The sequence below is a fragment of the Mytilus edulis genome, chromosome 2, assembly GCF_963676685.1.
Source record: "Mytilus edulis chromosome 2, xbMytEdul2.2, whole genome shotgun sequence".
NCBI classification, from domain to species: domain Eukaryota; kingdom Metazoa; phylum Mollusca; class Bivalvia; order Mytilida; family Mytilidae; genus Mytilus; species Mytilus edulis.
In genome coordinates, this window is record NC_092345.1 from 29,544,826 (window position 1) to 29,559,723 (window position 14,898).

General features: G+C 34.2%; 2 protein-coding genes across 2 annotated transcripts in view; both read right to left on the bottom strand.

The window, feature by feature from the left end:
* LOC139511913 (uncharacterized) overlaps nucleotides 1-7,209 on the bottom strand; it is a 71,742-nt gene extending 64,533 nt beyond the window's left edge. The window contains exon 1 of the mRNA XM_071299064.1: nucleotides 7,095-7,209. The gene's annotated coding sequence lies outside the window, so the exon portion shown is untranslated. The remainder of the gene's footprint in view (nucleotides 1-7,094) is intronic.
* A 1,300-nt stretch (nucleotides 7,210-8,509) lies between these two features.
* On the bottom strand, nucleotides 8,510-11,284 carry LOC139510798 (uncharacterized). The gene has a single exon (XM_071297327.1). It carries the CDS (start codon nucleotides 11,282-11,284, stop codon nucleotides 8,510-8,512), a length of 2,775 nt encoding a protein of 924 aa, XP_071153428.1.
* Nucleotides 11,285-14,898: the final 3,614 nt, after the last annotated feature.

The following is a 14,898-nucleotide window of genomic DNA, read 5'->3' on the forward strand; positions in this document are numbered from 1 at the left end:
AATTGATATTACAAGCATTTTATTTATCTAGTCACAACAATTATCATGTTCTTCAATAATATTGTCACCTCATTTGACGTGTCTTTAAAACATGTTTAACTTAATTAATTTTTGTACCTCAACCATTTTGTGAAAAGTCTTGCCGTTTTCCGCGTTCTGTTGTCGTTTTCAAACAAATTTCTGGAAATGCACGAAGTTGCATGTGATAATCGTCACGGAAATTAACGGAAAGGCATGTGATAACATTCCGGAAGCAGCCAATAAAGGTACCTATTATTTTCTTGTTTCTTGGCTGCGCATGATGTTTCCTCAATGGAAATAAAGATAGAAAACTGCATAAATTCTGTATTTTTTCATCGTTTTTGTGAAAACAGTACATATTATGACGTAATTGTGACGTCATCAGATAAAAATCTTTATGTTTTTCATTTATATTTCTTGACTCGATGCATTTCTTAACATTATGTGCCAATTTGAAATGGTTATCAAACATTTTATTTTCTTGGGCCAAAACTAGGCCTTAATGCCCATACTCCTTTATCAGCCCGCTATGGAAATTCTTAAGAATCTGGTCAATAAACCTGGTAATCTTTCATAGCCTTTTGATATTTTCAAATGTTATTGAACTGTAAAATTTTAGTAATATTTTATACAAGTATATGATAACTTCTATTATCATATACTAAGACTAAATAACATATGATTTTTACTGTATGATAATAGCATTAAATTAACGTAAATTCCATATTTTTTCGAATTGGTGCTTAGCGGGCTGATATGAAAAGTTTATCACATGCTTCGATTGTTATCACATGCCTTGCCGTAACGTTGTCGCATGGCATTCTGGTGATACTCGGCAAATTCCGGAAAATACACCTCAATGCTACGTTTTCTATGAAAACAATACAAAGTAGTGTACAAAACAATTATTTGGATACTGGAAAGTATATTGTGTAAAATAATAAAAACAAAAAAAAACAAAAAAAAATAACAAACAAATTATTAAATAAATGCATTTTTAAAAGTTTCAAACATAATTTAGAAAGTTACTTAAAAAAAGGTGACTTTTCCAAACAGTGTTCATTATGTATATTTTTGTCGATTCGTCCATTATATTAAAATATGTTTCTTCATGAATTCTATTGTACAAATATATGCATATATTTCGTAAATACTGACATCAGAATGAAATAAAATTTAAATTTAAAAAAAAAAATAATAATAATATGTTTCTTCTTTGTTGAGGCATATGACAGAAAGATTTCATATCGAATGTACTAAATTTGGGATCCGACGTCCGTGAACTTTTCACTCTTTGAACTTCTATTTGGGAACCACGTAAAAGGATCAATATATGAATCTGGTTTTTTTTCATTGTTGAAGCATATGATAAAAAGGTCATAACATGTCATTTTTCATATCGCATGTATTATCAGCCCTCCGTCAATATCAGCCCTCGAGCCATGCGGATCTTTGGCTGATATTGAGCCTAGGGCTGATAATACTTGCGATATGAAAAATACCATGTAATAATCTGATATCATTGAATTACAAAAAGATATCTTTCTTTTCACTAATTTACAATTTTTATTATTTCCACTAAGGCCACACCAATTTGATTCCTTGTTCGACGGACCCGCCCGCACCTATTTTATTTCAAAACAGATTTTTTATTTTCTTTTTATTCCCGCTTCCCGCATCCGGAAATGTAATCATGTCCATTTCCCGCACCGTTTTTTTTTGTAAATATAATAAAAAGATATCAACATTTGTAAAATCACAGTCTAACCTGTATATTACGATTTTAAACATAAAAGCACCCCACCACACTGTGTAAATATCTGTGAGAATATTTGTTTTAGTATGAAACCTATTTATCTAAAGTGGGAGTGCTCCGAAATAAATTTATAAGAACAAAAAATTGGTTTCTTTCCCCCTTACTTATATTCCCTATCAAAAAATGCTCGTTGTTAAAATAAAGTACAAAGAACTTCTGAAGGATTTGCCTTCAACTGCAATTATATTGTATGCTGGCGAAACAAAACATGTTTATGTACCTGTCCTGATTGATTCAGGGGTCTGTCGTTCAGCAGTTATCGTTTGTTGATGTTGTTCATTTGTATTTTCCCGTTTGGATATATAAATTAGATCATTGGTTTTCCTGTTCGAATTGTGTACGCTAATAATGTTGGGGTCCTTTATAGCTTGCTGTTTGGTCTGTATCAATGCCCTGTGTAAAAGGCTGTACTTTGAACTGAGTTTGTTAATGTTATATCCGTCATTGACTTCTTATTTAGTTACGCCACGCGTATGAATATGTTATTGTTAATTACACACATACTTGATTAAAGTAGTTCCTAAAATGTAAATAATAGTTGCTTGATGCTTTACATCTCCCCCTCGGCCAATACGTAACAACTGGCGACGAGGATGGGATGTAAAGTCTAAGTCTTTCACCTTGTCGAACGCCTCTTGGCATTCCTTTGTCCACCTCCATGTTATATCTTTACGTAGAAGATTATGTAGAGGATTTAACGTCGCTGATAGGTCTGGTAAAAACTTGGCATAGTAATTTATCAATCCTAAAATAGACTTAAGCTGAGACACATTTTCTGGTGCTGGAGCGTTCCTAATTGCTTCAATTTTATCTGGTGTTTTGTGGAGTCCATGTTTGTCGATAGCATGTCCACAAAATGTTACACTGTCTTTAAAAAATTTACATTTGTCTATATTAGCCTTTAGTCCATACTGACTATGTCTTTTCAGTACAGATTCTAAATTGTTCAAATGTTCTTCGTCTGTTGATCCTGTAATTATCATGTCGTCTAATAAAACATTGAATTCCAGGAATTCCACTTAATATTTGTTCAATAGTTCTCTGCCATATTGCAGGAGCAGATGCAATTCCAAATGCCATACGGTTATAGCGGTATAGTCCACGGTGAGTGTTTATGGTTAGCAAGTCTTTACAGTCTTCATCTACTTCAAGTTGTAAATAGGCTTGCTTTAAGTCCATCTTTGTGTATTGTATTCCACCATTCAAATTTGCAAAAATGTCATCAATTTTTGGAAGCGGGTATTGATCAACATTTAACATGGGATTTAATGTAACCTTGAAATCTCCACATATTCTTACATTTCCATTCTTCTTTAATACTGGAACTATAGGTGTAGCCCATTCACTGTGTTGAACTTTATTCAATGTTCCTTCTTTTTCTAATCTGTCCAATTCAGCTTTTGCACGCAAAGAAAACGGCACAGTTCTAGCTTTAATATACTTTGGACTGCTGTTGTCTTTTAGAGACAATTTGGCTTTTATTCCCTTTATTGTTCCTAGTTCATCTTTAAATACATCTTTGTATTTGTTTTGTAAATCTTTGATTACTTCCCCTGTTTTCTTTTGATTTATACCATGAACCTCCCTAATTTCATTCCAGTCAAGTTTAATATGTTTTAGCCATTCCCTTCCAAACAAAGGCGGTCCTCCTTTAGGTACTACATATAGTGGCAACGCATGTGTTTCTCCTTTATAATGGACTTTAACATTTGCACACCCTAAAGGTTTTATACTTTCTCCTGAGTAAGTTTGTAATGTAATTGTAGCTTCGATTAGCTTAACATGACCTAACCTCTTTGAAAAATCTGCCTGTGACATGACCGATACTGCTGATCCAGTGTCGAGCTCCATTTTAAGCGTTACTCCTTCAACAGTAGGTTTTAACCACATGACATCTTTTGACGATTTACTGTTATTAATTTCAAATGTTTCTAGACTGGCGATACAGTTTCACTATCAGAATCTTCCTCTAAAACATGTACTGATTTCTTGTTTTCAAATTTTCTTGATTGAGGTATCTTATTAGATTTTGACATGCAGGCTTTCTTTATATGGCCTGTTTTATTACAGTTGTGACAGATTGCGTTCTTGAATTTGCAATCAAAAGGTGAGTGTCCTGTGTTGTTACACCTGTAACAGCGAGAGTTCCCTTTGTTATGCTGTGGTTGAAATTAAGATTTTCTTGCACTCATTTTGTTTACCCCTCAGTTCTATGTTTTGCTTGCAATTCGGTTGCATCTTTGGATGCGGTCTCCATAGCCACACCAATATCTACTGCTTTATCATATGTCAAGTCTTTTTCTGACAATAACCTTTTCTGAATGTTCGGGTTTTTAAGGCCACAAACTATCCTGTCTCTCAACTTTTCTTTGAGGTCTGCATTAAAACCACAATGCAGTGAGAGTTTTCGTAATTGTGCAACATAATCTTGTATTGATTCCCCCTCTTTTTGGTCCCTTTGATCAAATCTGAATCGTTCTGATGCTTGTAGCGGTTTGGGAGCTAAAGGATCCTTTAAAAACGTGACTAATACGTCGAATGTTTTCTCTGATTGTTTGTCAAGAAATGTCAGGTCCCTCAACAACGAGTATAGTTTCCCCCTATCAGGCAAAGTAGGGCAGGAACCTTTTTGTTTCCGTCGATTTCATTTGCGACAAAATACTGGTCTAATCGTTCAACATACGAGTCCCAGGGTTCAAAAAGCCTGTAATGGATGTCAACTAAATCAAAACTCACCGAAAGGAGCACCACTTAATGCGTGGGAATGGCCAAGCAAGCCATGGGACAGAGTTCATATTGATTTTGCAGGACCATTTTTAGGGTCTATATTTTTTATCATGGTTGACGCACATTCAAAGTGGCCAGAAGTAATAAAAATGAAAAACATTACACCAGAAAGTACAATCAATGTTTTGCGAACAATCTTCTCAAGGAACGGAATACCATCACGTATTGTGAGTGACAATGGACCACAATTTACATCACAAGAATTTGAAAATTTCATGCAATTAAATGGTATTAAACACATCAGAAGTGCGCCATATCATCCATAGACAAATGGTTTAGCAGAACGTTTTGTGCAAACTTTTAAGCAAGCTAGTTCAAATGATTCAGGAACCGTTTCGAAAAAACTAGCACATTTTTTGTTAGCATACCGTAACACTAAACATAGTATAACGAATGAAACTCCAGCAAAACTTATGATTGGAAGAGATTTGAAAACAAGGATGAATCTTTTAAGACCGAACATTGTAAACCAAGTTCAATCTAAACAGGAGGAAATGTGTGACCGTAGAAAAACTTACCAACGTGAATTTAATGATGGACAATCAGTTGTAGTCCGTGATTACCGGAACAAAAATAAATGGACACCAAGGACGATATCAACGAAAACTGGACCTGTGTCGTATCAAGTACAAATCGATCCTACAACAACATGGAGGAGACATGCCGATCAAATTATCGATTCAAACATTACTAGCACTGAACAATCGATTTCAGAACAAACTACATTGGACAATCATATAAGTAGTGAACATGTCAACCCAACAGAAAATGAACACTGTCCTCAAAAACCTGAAGAACACACATCAAATCAACCAACAACACCAGTAAAGCGTTATCCAACAAGGGAAAGGAAATTCAACAAGTTGAAAGATTTTATATATAATTGACGCACAGTGTTGTGGGCATAATAATCCCACGTGCATCAATTGAAACCTTTAGGGTTTCCGTATTTTTAGTGAAGTGTTAATTATATCTCGTAGTAAACGTAGTTAGTGAATTAGTGACTTAGAATAGACAAAACCGAACAGTATTCACATAAGACAGTATTCATTTTATTTTTCATAAGGTGCTATATGAACATTAATTAATACTCAGAACTATTAAAGTTATAATCATAATATCAGACTTTTAAAGATAAAGAAGAACTGTTTTAATTTCTATTTCATTTATATATCTAGTCAATTTTAAAGTATTCACTTGCAAAAATCTAGGGAAGAGAAATGTTATATCCGTCATTGACTTCTTATTTAGTTACGCCACGCGTATGAATATGTTATTGTTAATTACACACATACTTGATTAAAGTAGTTCCTAAAATGTAAATAATGGTTGCTTGATGCTTTACATCTCCCCCTCGGCCAATACGTAACAGTTATTATCAGGTTGAGAACAACCCTCCCTCAGACAAGGGGTCATTTTACTCAGTGATGTAGAAAAGAAAATAGAAATACCAAGGATTTGTACTATAGTTCTTCTATACAAAACCTTTGAAAACTTAGAATTTTGTACACAAAAAGAGGAGAGTTACATCATATTTTAAACAACTTTTTTCTAAAAGAGGGGTCCACTTATTTTGAATAACATTAAACTGTTAAAGTAAATGTGTTAATTTAACATGGTTAAAGTCCAGAAATATTACAAAATTCTTGGACATGTTTTGACCATTAAATACTAGATAGATATATAGTTCTTTGAGAAAATATGAGCCCTTTTGTACAAACAAATATATTATAACTTATATTGATCCCTCATAAAACATGTAAAAGGGATATTTATAACATAAAGGGGTTGTCCCCAAACTGATTATGACTTGGATGGAGAATTGTCTCATTGTCAGTCACACATACATCATTTGTACACAGACCAGATTTAATTATTTCTTGGTGAACAGGGAAAAAATACTTCAGAAATTAAAGAAAATGTCAAAGTACAAGTGATAAACATTGATAAATCAAGTTTTAATATTGTCAAAACCTACTATTTTATGTTTACAAAAAAAAATTATAATCGCTCGCCTTTACTTTTCAAGCTTCGCCTCAAAAATTTGCAAATTAACTATTTTTTTATTAAAATTTTCAAATCGCTCGCTCGCCCCAAATTTTGGAGTCCAAAAATCCGTAGAACAAAAATTAAATTGGTATGGCCTAAACAATTATATAAAAAGACAGGTAAACAAATCTCATATCAGGTCAAGCGTGTAGCCATGCATACATAGAAAAGAGGAAACCACCAAGCCTAAATTTGATTCGCGGTTACGATTTTTAAAGTTTACGACGACGACGTTTCCATAAACTATTATGACAAAAGCTCACATAAAAGTTTAGGAAGAACCAAAAAAATACTGGAAACTGAACGATAACAATGAATATTTTTACTTTCGGTTTCGAAACTAAGAATGACCTCAAGTGGTTCTTTGTATTCTTGTTCGAACGACATAGTACAGAATTTCTGTCTCAGTTCTGACATATACCTGAAATTAGTTCTGTCGTCCTTTGGTAATTGCTATTAGCCTCTTATACGACAGCATCTCTTATAATCTCCACCTGTTACAAGTCAACTTGATGGTGGAAATCCCGTATTATTATATATATCATAACTAATTGGGTACGAGACAACTCGGTCCCAAGATAACTTGGACCGTCTACTAAAAGGCAACTGGTTTGACCACCTTATATACCTGAAGCTTTCCATTGCAATGTAATATGTTTATATGCAATAACATTCATTGTTAATGAGGTTAAATTGTATGTCAATGACATATTTTGTTATGCAGCATGACCGTCTACCGCTTATAAATTCAACAAAATATAATCAAAGTACTGAAGTACTGAACATCGGATGACTGCAAGTTCTTCTGGATGGTCACAAGCACATGACTCAGAAAAAAAGATCACATGTCTATACCTAAAAGTGAAGTTAATATACAGATTTTTTTTTATGAGACAAATTCGTACGAGTGTAACGTGTACACAGGGTAAGCGTGTCTATTTCAATTTAGAATGAGTACGTTACCAGTTTGATACTGGATCCAAAATTGCTCTATTTACAAAATGTATAACAAATAATCTTTATTCAAATATATACGTCAATGAACCAAAATATGTACAACTGCTCTTTGCAATCTCTAATAAACTAGCTATAAACAATTCTTCTTTAATATATATATATATACAACTGGTACAAATTTGTACTATTACAAATTTGTCCTAGGTCAGGAACAAACTTGTCCTCCTGGTACAATAATGTACCCTACAAGTTTACACACTTGTCTCTGTTCTGTTGGTACAATTATGTACTTTACAAGGTGGTCACACAGACTCACACTTGTCCTATACGGTACAATACGGTTCAGCTTGTAAACGTACAAGTCCGTATTTATTACAGGCACCAACCTGTTCTTTATTACATTTAGTAATATTAACACAACATATAATATATAAGAGACAGCGATCTCGAACATCTACGTACCGTACTTCAGGTCTTCGTCTTCAAACGTATGACAATCGACCCTGAGCTAGGATTCTCTCCTGCTTATATACCCCGATGGGAGCCGTACCATTATTATAGGAGGAGTGTTCTAACCAAGTGTCTCGTTACTCGTATCTGAGTTTCCTAAGGAACACCCCTTTACATTGAACCTGACCCAAAGTTTACCCGCGAAACATCTTACTCTTTTCTATGTTTATTAAAGTATCATATAAATATATATAAAATAAGGCTTCTGCCGAACTGTAACCAGTGTAAACAATTTAACTTTAGATACAAAATCATCACATAACCCACGCCTCAAAAACACATGCGTCCCGCATGTCTAAAACTAACTTTAAAACAGATAAAACATAAAAGTACTATATACACATTTTTGTTCATTTAAATATACTAAAACTATCTAACAATGTAATCTGCCATCCAAGCTGGTTTTCGCCTTGTGCGGCGCCCTTCGTGACTACTTTCTTGTACATCTTCATCAAGCAACGTTGACTCATGAACAGTAACGTCTTGAACATAAGGAGTTTCTATAGGGTCGTTTTCAGCTGTATCATTTTCAGTGTCTAATGAAACAAAAGTGTTATTATCCGATTCTGTCCTTAATGTCTGTTTGTTCTTTTTCTTAAGTCTGTCGACATGTATGACTTGTGGTTTCCCTCTGTATCCACAGTCAACTTTATATGTAAGGTCACCATATTTGTCGAGAATTTTGAAAGGACCTTTCCAGAAACTAGTCAATTTTGAAGACATCCCAGGTTTCTTTACTGGGAAATAGACGTATACCTCATCATCTTTTCGGAAATTTTGATATGACAATTTGAGGTCGTGATAGTGTTTCTGTCTTCGCAATTGCCCTTTTATTTTACCTCTGACGAAACTGTGGGAGTGTTCTAACTTCTCTTTAAGCTCCCAAGCCAACTTGTGTGCAGGTATATCTTTAATAATCTCTTTTTGTAACATTTTTTCATGGTTGTCATTTACTACCTTGTTCAAATGATAAGGTGTACGACGAGGTAGTTCTTTAAATGGCCTTGCGTTTCCCGTATTGATTTCGTGTTTTACGATATTGGTCCTTCCCAAGTCAACATCAGAAGAAGCAAACAAGTTCTGATTTTCTATCAATAAAGATTCTACTTTTTGTTTGTCTTTCGAAGTCAATTCATATGATGTCCTGTCTAACAGATCTAGTAAATCTGGTCCAAGTCCGTCATGTTTCTGTTCATTTGAACTAATATTACCATCTAGTACTTGTTCAACACCAGACATTTGGGCTATAGTTGTACCAGGATAGATAGTCTTAGGATCTAGTTCTGTGTTCATTAATCTAACAGGGACTTTTTCGCCTGACCTTACCAACGTTCTAGCAGTTAAAATGTAGTCTTTCCCTGCATGCTCATTTGCTTCTAACAAAGCATTGTCAGCAGGTAATTTCTGACCTTCTGCTAAGCAAACCGTGCCATTAATGACAATTTCTGACCTTGGCGGTATGACAACCGCTTCTGAAGCAACCACTCGGTAACAGCCTATTGATCCCTGAAAACACAAATCTACCTTAAAATCCCCAATACAAAAGTGCCCATTCTTAACATCAATTAAACAATTATGTCGTTTCATGAAGTCTAAACCAAGTATACCGTCAACTTGCAGATCAGTCACAACAGCTTCAGTTTGCAACATATTTGGACCGAAATGCAGATTGAACCTCCCTTTTCCACGAAGCTCTAGCTTATTGCCACACACTGACCTAACAGTTGTCTTAACTTCACTTAGATATGATTTATCTAATGGAGTCAACATATCGTATAACTTGGAAGATACCAATGTCAAAGTTGCTCCTGTATCAACCACAAACTTGGCTTCAATGTCTCCTACATTTAGTTTGACATACATACCAGCATCTTCCGATGCTGTTGTAACCGCACCTTCATTTGTCTTACGGTTACTTTGTTTCCTAGTTTTCATTAATGTTTTTACAGACCCATCCCCCTTATTTCCATTATAATTGTTCTGATTTCTTCGGGGTAGGCGACAGTCCCTTGCTAAATGACCAAATTTGCCACAATTGTAACAACCCTTATTTGTCCTCTTACTTTGGGTATATCTAGTTTTAGCATAAGAAGACCCCACATTTGTACCACTAGTTTTTAATTTTGCCATTTCAGTCGTAAGAGTACTTAGACTTTTTTCCATTGTTTGCATCCATGATGCAATGTCTTTCGTTGGTGAGTCACTTTTTGTAATCTTTTCTTCCCTATCGAACTCGTCATCATTCATAGTCTGCCGTAAATAACCTCGTCCCTCTCTTACTTTATTTTCGGCTTTATTGTACGCCTCTAGTTCAACAGCAAGTCTTACGGCATCATTTAAACCTTTCGGTCGCGATTGTTTTATTCTAAGCCGCATTTCCGAATCGACAAGCGCGTCAATAAACTGCTCTTTCCCGAGAGTTTCACGTACATCCAATGGGGCAGTAGGATATGCCAAGTTGGACAATCTTCGAATTGACTGGCCTAATTCGGGAAGTGATTCGCTGGCTTTTTGACGTCTCTCTTTAAACTGAACTCTGTACAACTCAGTTTGACTAGATGGCGCGAATCGCTCTTCAAGTGCGCTGACTAAATCGGAATAGTTTTGTCTTTTCTCACTTGGTAAATCTCCAAGTACAGCCTGTGCTTGTCCCATTAACGATACCGCCAAATATAACCCTTTTTGGTTTTCCGACCAATTATTTACAAGTGCACACATTTCAAAATGGGACAAATAGTCCGTCCATGATGTGCTACCGTTATATTGACATGGTTTAATTTTCACACCAGAATTATTTGTGTTACCAGTATGTCGGTACTTTGATTTGTCAGTTTTGTCTTTTTCCCTAATGTAACTATTATCTATGGGTAAAGGCAAAGTGTCCCCTTCCTTTAAATCAATTTGGGAAAATTTAACAGTTTTGTGCATATTCGGGTTGTTGAATGTTGGTAAATCAACTTTTTCATTATCTCCCTTCCTTGACAATGAGGACCCTCTTGATCCCAGACCCGAATCATTTCTTTTTATAAAAGTATCTTTTGGACGAACACCCTGATCTTTAAGTGTAGACGAAACAAAACTGTTTCTATACCTTGTCTCTTCCATACCTTCAATTTGTTTTGTCAATTCGTCGTCAAAAGACATTTTTGTACTTTAATTTGCGATATATAACCATGCATTCACAATATAATATCAACACAATGTCATAAATGTACAACGTAATAAATGTCAATCAAAATATTGCCTGTACCACTATCGATCGTTAATCCCTAATGTAAATAATAATCGTAATTTAACCGTGGGAAATTTAAAACATTAACAGGACAATTTTGATCTGTGCAAAAGTGAACAGTTTGAACAAAAATGATCTGTGCAAAAGTGAACAGTAAATTCTCACAAGACAGTTCGGATATACAATTATGAGATGTTCAAATTTGGATATAATCTTTCACTATGGATTTAAAAATGAACAATTTGGATCCCGCCGCTAGCCACCAAATTATGTAACGTGTACACAGGGTAAGCGTGTCTATTTCAATTTAGAATGAGTACGTTACCAGTTTGATACTGGATCCAAAATTGCTCTATTTACAAAATGTATAACAAATAATCTTTATTCAAATATATACGTCAATGAACCAAAATATGTACAACTGCTCTTTGCAATCTCTAATAAACTAGCTATAAACAATTCTTTTTTAATATATATATATATACAACTGGTACAAATTTGTACTATTACAAATTTGTCCTAGGTCAGGAACAAACTTGTCCTCCTGGTACAATAATGTACCCTACAAGTTTACACACTTGTCTCTGTTCTGTTGGTACAATTATGTACTTTACAAGGTGGTCACACAGACTCACACTTGTCCTATACGGTACAATACGGTTCAGCTTGTAAACGTACAAGTCCGTATTTATTACAGGCACCAACCTGTTCTTTATTACATTTAGTAATATTAACACAACATATAATATATAAGAGACAGCGATCTCGAACATCTACGTACCGTACTTCAGGTCTTCGTCTTCAAACGTATGACAATCGACCCTGAGCTAGGATTCTCTCCTGCTTATATACCCCGATGGGAGCCGTACCATTATTATAGGAGGAGTGTTCTAACCAAGTGTCTCGTTACTCGTATCTGAGTTTCCTAAGGAACACCCCTTTACATTGAACCTGACCCAAAGTTTACCCGCGAAACATCTTACTCTTTTCTATGTTTATTAAAGTATCATATAAATATATATAAAATAAGGCTTCTGCCGAACTGTAACCAGTGTAAACAATTTAACTTTAGATACAAAATCATCACACGAGTATGATGAATAAATGACAGGAAATTCAACCTCATCGTAATAACTATATATTGTAGCAGAAGTCCATTACTAGTCTAGTATGGACTTCTGATTGTAGTAATACAAATCAGTAAACTCTGGTTTGTTGTTATATACTATATTAACATTTGTATATACCAGTTACATGTATATAGTATTTTCATCCATTTGTATATCATTTTATCTTACTATTCTTATAATAGTGCAGTGCAAGTGCATTTTGGACACGCTTCTGTAATAATTTTCTAATAGATTGGATTTGACATTAATATTTTCCCGCAAAACGTTATTGAGATAATAATGATTGTTTATGTATATTTATTTCATACAATTAATTTATGTTCTAAAAAAAATATTTTTATGAGTATTCATTGAAGAAATGAATTTATAACAACGGACAACCGATTAGAAACATTATTTTGCACTTGGTAATGTCCGCGTATTTATAGAACGGTTACAAAAGGGGGGAATTTCATTTCTTTGTAAAGGTTGTCCATCTATAAGTATATATCTGTATCATCCTCATGGAAGTATTATATTGATTTAAAAGTTATGATCGAAAATAAAGCAATACACACGGTAGTATTTGAAGGATCCGAAGGAACGCGGAATATAAATAACCAGGAAGATTCAGATCTTGTACAACATGGCTGGATAATTCAGAAGATCGAACAGGAGTTAGCTGAGCATACACGTAGAACTAAAAATTTTGAAAAAGAAATAGTACGGTTAAAAGAGGAAAACCGTAATTTTACCAACACCAGATACCGTTTAACAATGGATTTAAAAAGTAAAGAAATGCAAGTCTGTCATGTTATCAAAAAAACGACGAAATTCAAAAACTCAAAATACAAAAAATGACGATTTACGTGAATATAAAGATTTGCTTCATGGACTTTCAATCGCTGAGTCTCAACTTGAAAATTGGCGTACCAACTATTCCCACAATTCCCATCAACACCAACGACGAGGATACCCACGAAGATAACCAAAGTGAAACGGTCTCTCAATTCAGCAAACACGGAGACCGAGTTTAGGTGGAGTAGTGGCGAATATAACCAGGAAGATTTGGACAATTGGGACTTAGAAATAAATCAAGTTCTGACAATATATTTTAAGTGCTAAAGTGACAATTTGTTAATCCGTCCTATCTAACCTTTTACATTTCTTTGTGTTTAATGAGGGCCCTCATGGGGTTTTTGATTATGTGATTACTTGGCCGTTTTTTTAATGATTATTTGATTATTAAGCCAAATATTTCATGATTATTTGATTACCTAGGACTGTATTTTTAGTTTATGATTATTTGATTACTAAAGATAAGCAAATATTTAATGATTATGTGATTATATTGGCAAAAAAATGGTGATTATGTGATAATTAGGACCCCCCCATGAGGGGCCTCTTTAATTAATTCTTTTGTTAAATGTATGTTTGTCGTAATGGAAATCACTCTGACGATGACAAGTTAATCCGTTGGACGCTAATCCTTTGCTATAGAAACTGTTTTCTATATATGATTTTGTACTGTCCGGACCTTGCTTATAGAGTTTAAAGTATTGGTATTCCGTCTTTGAATCACTATAACACGGAAAACGCCCGGTTATATATATCTAATGACATTATTATGTATGGTAAAAACCTAAATGATCATGATCGTAAGCTTGAGGTGGTGTTAAATCTAGTTCGCGAAAGAGGTCTCCCGATTTAGTAAAACTAAGAAACAAGTCATGTTTTTATGCCATGAACGCTGACTTAACTCTAGTAGTTGAAAAACAATCATTTGACGTGGGCTTATTATATCACAGCTGGGATTTCGTCCTCTATCTTTCAGTTTGAAATAGCAGATAACAATCGGTCTAGATCTGTATTGAAATGTGCAAATTTCGAGAGTAGTTTGTTATACATGTGTAAGACTTTTCATTTTAATATAGAAACAAGTATGTTTTGTCACATTTACGGCTGTTTGATACATTTATTTTTTATCTTAAAATTCTATGGTGTATTTTTGTTATCACACAAAATTGGGTTATCCATGCATAATCTATACAAAATATGACAATTGTGCACACAACCTGTAGCATGAAAAAAAGAAAATCCAGGTGACCCATACTTTTTATCATATCTCTGGAAAAAAAATATAAACTACATATTGACAAAGTCTCAAAAAATTCAATGAATTTTAATTAAGACCCCGATTAACCGTAAGAAACATCAATTTTTCTTTTTTGACGTATGTGTAGTTTTGCATTCAAATTGGTGCTAATAATATTTGTACTCCTCATTCCAATTTGATTATTCGTTTAAAACTCGGGTTTCTATGGTTCAGTATGGATTCATAATTAAGTTTTTTTTAACTTAATTGTAATCAACAAAATATTAACAAAATAAAAACAGAACGAAACTTTTCCCCTTTT